Raw genomic sequence first — 6,125 nt, forward strand, 5'->3', positions numbered from 1 at the left:
AATTCACCTCAAAAGCTCCGGGACTGCTGAAGAACCTGCAATTTAAACACCCGAAAGTAAGTACTACTAGCTAGTTCCACGCATCTCCTAGTGATTCAAGCGCTAGTTTCATCAATACCATTTAGTATGCTTGCTTATCAGTTTGATTGTCCTCTATTTCTTCTAAAGTGGTTGTGGAAGGAATTCGGGAATAATTACTGTGGATACTACGTTTGCGAGTGCATCCGCAACACGACCTGTGAGCGGGGCTACTCTGACAAACAATATGAAGTGCGTAAGCAATAATATTCACAATTTTATTTTATTACCATCATTTGTGTTGATTTTCATTCATTCATATATTTGTATTGACCCCCTTCTTCAAATTTAGGTGTTTCGGATGCGGGATGAACTCCTAGCACCAGATCGCATGCGAGGAATTCAAGAGGAATTGGCGGCATTCTTTCTTGACCACATGATCGATAAAAACGGAGAATACCATGTGGACTCTAAGTTCGTATATAATTAGGGGATTATATTCTAAGAGATCTTATATTGTATATATGTAGCCAGTAGCGTCGGATAGATATACGAAAACTTGTTGTTCGACCAATCTCTCGGAGAATGAGAGGTCGGTATCACTTCTCTCTGTATGCATATATATGTTCATGACGATCTTCTGTTTCCTTCATTTGCTTACTAGCTAGCGTGTCGAGTCCTCTCTATACGTATAGTACGTAGCGTCGACCAAGCACAGAGATAAGAGAGGACACTTCTCTCTATTAATTAGCTAGCTAACACAATATATGAAACACCTAAATTAACCTCCCAAAACCCCCTAACCCCCCCCCCCCTTCAAAAAAAACCCCAGCCCCTGAAATGCTGACGCGTGGATGCTTTTTGGTCCTGGTTGGTGTCACCAACCGGGACCAAAGGCCCTCCTGCCTGGGCTGGCCGCAGCGGCCACGTGGAGGCCCATCTGTTCCGGTTCGTGTAAGAACCGGGAGTAAAGGCCTAGGGCATTAGTACCGACCTTTTAGTCTTGGTTCCTAAACCGGGACAAATGTCCCTTTTTCTACTAATGTTAGTGTTTGTGCCAAGTAAAGCCTTTATGATTACTTTGGGTGATAGTTGTTTGATCTTGCTGAAAAACAGAAAACTTTGCGCTCATGAAAACGTGTGTCATTGTTTATCAGGGAGTGCTTTTAAGTTGATTCTTTTTGCAGAAGATCAATATACAAATTATCTAGGTCTTCAGAATTTTTTCAGAATTTTTTGAGTTACAGAAGCATTCTAAAGTGTCAGATTACTACAGACTGTTCTGTTTTGACAGATTCTGTTTTCTTTGTTGGTGTGCTTATTTTGCTGGCTCTATGGTTTTCTTTGATGAGTTTTTGCCATAGAAAAGTTGGAATACAGTAGATATAATACAAAAACAAAATATGAATTGGTTTAACACAACACTTATAGTAGTGGTTTGCTTTCTTTTACTAATGGATCTCACGAAGGTTTTGTTGAGTTTTGTGTGATTGAAGTTTTCATGTTTTGGGTTATCTTACGATGGATGAAAGAAGGATAGAAGAGCCTAAGCTTGGGGATGCCCCGGAATCCCAAGCTTTTATCCAAGAAATAGCAACCAACTAAGCTTGGGGATGCCCCCGACTGGCATCCCCTCTTTCTTCTAACGACTATCGGTATTTTACTGGAAACTATATTTTTATTTGTCACATTATATGTGTTTTGCTTGGAGCATCTTGTATGATACGAGTCTTTGCTTGTTTTATTTTGCTTTTTAAGTCATCAATCCTTGCTGAATACGCCTATTTGAGAGAGCCAAATTTATATCATGATTTGTTAGGATTGCTCTCTATGCTTCACTTAAAACTTTTAAGAGCTATGGACTTGCTCTAGTGCTTCACTTATATCTTTGAGCACGGTGTGCTTAGTATTGAAGAATTGCTCTCTTGCTTCACTTAAATTTATTTGAGATTTAGTATTTTTGAATAAATTCTCTGTTACTTCACTTAAATTATTTTGAGATAAAGAAATTTTTATGCTCACGATCTTCACTTATATTTGCTCGAGCTTATGAAAAGCAACATATGAAAATTAGTCTCAAAGTGATAGATATCGAAGAAGGATAAAGTAAAAACTATCATGAAGATCATTGGACAAAATAAACTTGATTCTTAGTAATAGTTTTGAGATATGATGATGTGATATGTGAGTTATGTTGATGAGTAATTATGCTTTCATAAGAATATTGGTGTTAAAGTTTGTGATTCCCTATGCATGGACGAAAGTCAATAATCATGCAATGAAAATTATATCCTACTTGTGGTGCATTATTCGGTGTTACTATGCTTAATGCTTGCTTTACGAGATTATCCGTGGCTTGGTTAGTCGCTTCTCAATCTTTTGCTAGCCTTCATTTTGCACCAAGTATGATCTCTACTTGTGCATCCAAAATCCTTTAAACCAGTTTTGCCACATGAGTCCACTATATCTACCTATATGCGGTATTCTTTTTGCCATTCTAAGCAAATTTGTATGTGCCATCTCTAATTTTCAAAATAAACTTCTCTTCTGTGTGTTTGTTTCGCTCGCGGGGCGGTGAGGGGTGACTAATATTTTCCATGCTAGATGTGTTATTCTCAAGATGAGTGTTTATTCACTTGTCATTGCACCAGAGTAAGGCAAAGGTTTTAGGGATGCCCAGTCCCAAAATGAAAAAAAATATTTACTTTATGTTGTCAAATAATAAATTCCTTGTAAAATGTTGGTATGGAATGCACCCGTGGATACGGTTAGTAATGGAAAGTGAAAGTATGGTGGAAAAATGAATAACTTTAATTTCTGTTTGGGAACCGCCTATGATATATCTAGCATGGAAAGTGTTCGGAACTGTAAGTCGTTTTCGTTTGTGGAATGGATACACCTCCCAAAATGTTTTTATCTCTAAGTTTTTCGCTTTGAGTTCTGGCACATCTACAAATCCCTACTTCCCTCTACGAAGGGCCTTTCTTTTACTTTATGCAATTTTTATTCTTGAAATTGAGTCTCCATCTTCTTTTATAAAAAGCACCAACTAGGAGGCACTATGATTGTGAGTAACTATTGGGTGTAGCTAATATTCGAGTATGTTTCATGAATGGATCAATGTTTGAGCATGATGGGCTAGGGATAACTTATTTTAGCGTTGATATTTTGAAAGACATGGTTGCTTGTTGATATGCTTGATTATCTAAATTATTATGTCAAAACTAGACTATTGTTTTGAATCACATGAAAATCCAAATGTCCATGCTATAAAGAAAGAATATGATATGACATGATAAAAAGCACTCCACTCCAGAAATTCTATTTTAGCACTTACCTACTCGAGAACGAGCAGGAGTTAAGCTTGGGATGCTGATACGTATCTATAATTTTTTGATTGTTCCATGTTGTTTTATTATCAATCTTGGATGTTTTATAATCATCATATAGTCATTCTATATCATTTTTTGGTACTAACCTATTGACATAGTGCCAAGTGCAAGTTGCTGTTTTTTGCATGTTTTTTACATCGCAGGAAATCAATATCAGATGGAGTCCAAATGCAACGAAACTTCACGGAGATTTTCTTGGACCAGAAGAAAGATATTGGGCTCTGGTTGCACCTGGGGGGAGGCCCGAGGAGGGCACAACCCACCAGTGCGCGCCAGGAGGCCGCAGAGCGCGCCCCGGGGGGTTGTGCCCACCTCGGGTACCCCCTGGACCACCTCTTTGCTCTATAAATACCCCAAAAATACCAGAACCCTAGAAGCTTCGACGAAATATTCATTCAGCCGGCGCAGAGTCCAGAAACACCAGATCCAATCTAGACACCATCACAGAGGGGTTCACCACTTCCATTGGTGCCTCTTCGATGATGCGTGAGTTGTTATTTGTAGACCTTCGGGTCCGTAGTTAGTAGCTTGATGGCTTTTCTCTCTCTCTCTCGCTGAATTGTGGCTGAGCGGGGGGCACAAGCTGACAGGGGGGAGAAGAACTTCCTGTCTGTGATGCTTAATGCAAGCGAGAGCACAGACGCAATGAGGAAGTTGTTGACGCAAGACTACGTGAGCGCACTTACATACGAGCACTTACTTGCAGGGTCGGTGACCATGTCCTTCACGCTGTCAAGCCTGGTGTACCTTGTGGCGATGTACCCCGAGGTAGAGGAGAAGCTACTCAAGGAGATTGACGCTTTTGGGCCCAAAGATGTGGTACCCAATGTTGAGGACATCCAGACCAAATTCCCTTATATGGAGCAGGTTAGTTGGATTCAGAACATGAGTCAAGTGCTCAAAACTAAATAGTACTTCTCATACGATTCAGTCTCAAAACTATAGATGCAATTAGTTGCCTGCTTATTTCCCGGGCATATAAATGTGACTTGTTTTCGTTCGTTAATTAGATTCTTCTTTGAGAGTTTTTTTTGTATGATATATAGGTTTTGAAAGAGACGATGAGATTCTACACTGTGTCCCCGCTGATTGCAAGGGAGGCATCCGAGGATGTCCAGATTGGAGGCTATGTCCGTCCTAAGGTTAGTGCCATGTGCTTCCTACGTTACCAACCCGTAAACATCAGGCCCTAATTGTTTCAACTATCATTCCTCCCATAACAAAGCAGCCTATTTGTCGAATATTGTTGCACCAAGTTAATTTTTTAACAAAGAGTAAAAACAATTGGAGTGATATTCAGGGTACTTGGGCGTGGCTAGCACCGGGCGTACTAGCAAAAGAACCAAAGCAGTTCCCAGACCCCGACGTGTTTCGGCCTGAGCGGTTTGACCCTGAGAGCGAGGAATGCAAGCGAAGGCATCCCTATGCATTCATTCCCTTTGGTATTGGACCCCGGGCATGCATTGGGCAGAAGTTCGCGTTCCAGCAGCTCAAGCTCGTCATCCTCCACCTCTACCGCCACCACGTCTTCAGGCACTTGCCCAACATGGAATGCCCGCTGCAGTTCCAGTATTCCATCTTGGTCAACTTCAAGCATGGTGTCAAGCTCCAGGTCATCGAAAGGAAGACTTGATATGTGTCTAGCAAGTAGCAACTCTATCTAAATACCATGGATATGTGTTCTTATAAAAAAGATGTGAATTTATGAAATATGTACATGCTGTTTTGTAGAACATACATGGAGATTCTGTAATGCGTACTTGTTCTTATATATGGAATAAAAGCTGATGCATGTCGTTGTTTTCGTTCCCGAAAAGATTACATCACATTTTCTATACATCTATTATATTACTCGCGAATAACCTGTGGTTGGATGGTTAGAAGGACTGTTGTATCCCCAGCACATCAGAGTTTAAGTCCCAGAGTTGACATTGATGCTGGCATTTTCCTGAATTTATTTCAAGCCTTCTGGTGATATGGGTTCTGTAGGAGGAGACGTTCCTATCGACTACGAAGGCGTTTGTGACGACGTCATCAATCTCAAAATGATGTGTCGGCTCTGTCCTTAGGAGGTGCTCATAGAGGTAGGATGTGTGTGTTTATTGGGCCGAGTATATGCTTGTGTATGTGAGCTATTTCGATTGTACTGTGTAAAAAAATTCTCACTAAAAAACTGCAAAAAGGTATTTTTGTCCAATAGATTGATTGGGTAAAAGTAATCTAAGAATTAGATGACATTGATTGATTCAGCCTTCGCTGCACACCTAGGGTGGCCGATCTCGAGCCATCGAATCCGAGCGGGGCAGGGGCGGTGCTGGTATCATTGCCATTTGCCAGAGATGACCAAGGGATTTTCATTCAAGCGACATGCATGCAATACGATGGAGTCACTGATCCCTTGTCGATTGAGTTGCTGGCTTGCCAGGATGCGATGATCCTAGCACGTGATATGGGATGGCAAAGTGTGCTAGTGGAGACAGATTGTCGGGAGATTCAAAGTATGTGGATCTCATCCCAGAAATCTACCGGCTTTCATACCTTACGGGAGATGGAGGAAGTTTTTTTTTTTTTGAGGGACGGGAGATAGAGGAAGTTAGTAATCTTCTTCAGGGATTCGAGCTCAGGATCTCTGGCCGTCAGTCAAATTAAGTGACTCACTGGTTAGCGAAGGAGGCTTTAGAAATTGTTACACAATCTGTAATTTTTAATGTAATT

General features: G+C 40.8%; 1 protein-coding gene across 1 annotated transcript; it reads left to right on the top strand.

Annotated features, from left to right (window-relative positions):
- Nucleotides 1–3,968: 3,968 nt before the first annotated feature.
- Nucleotides 3,969–5,043, top strand: LOC123076104 (cytochrome P450 711A1-like; the record flags this gene model as incomplete). Its single annotated transcript, XM_044498524.1, has 3 exons — nucleotides 3,969–4,277; nucleotides 4,457–4,552; nucleotides 4,711–5,043. Coding segments are annotated over 3 exons (738 nt in total), but the record flags the coding sequence as incomplete, so codon positions are not given.
- Nucleotides 5,044–6,125: the final 1,082 nt, after the last annotated feature.

The sequence above is a fragment of the Triticum aestivum genome, chromosome 3D (genome assembly GCF_018294505.1).
Source record: "Triticum aestivum cultivar Chinese Spring chromosome 3D, IWGSC CS RefSeq v2.1, whole genome shotgun sequence".
In the NCBI taxonomy this organism is placed as follows: Eukaryota; Viridiplantae; Streptophyta; class Magnoliopsida; order Poales; family Poaceae; genus Triticum; species Triticum aestivum.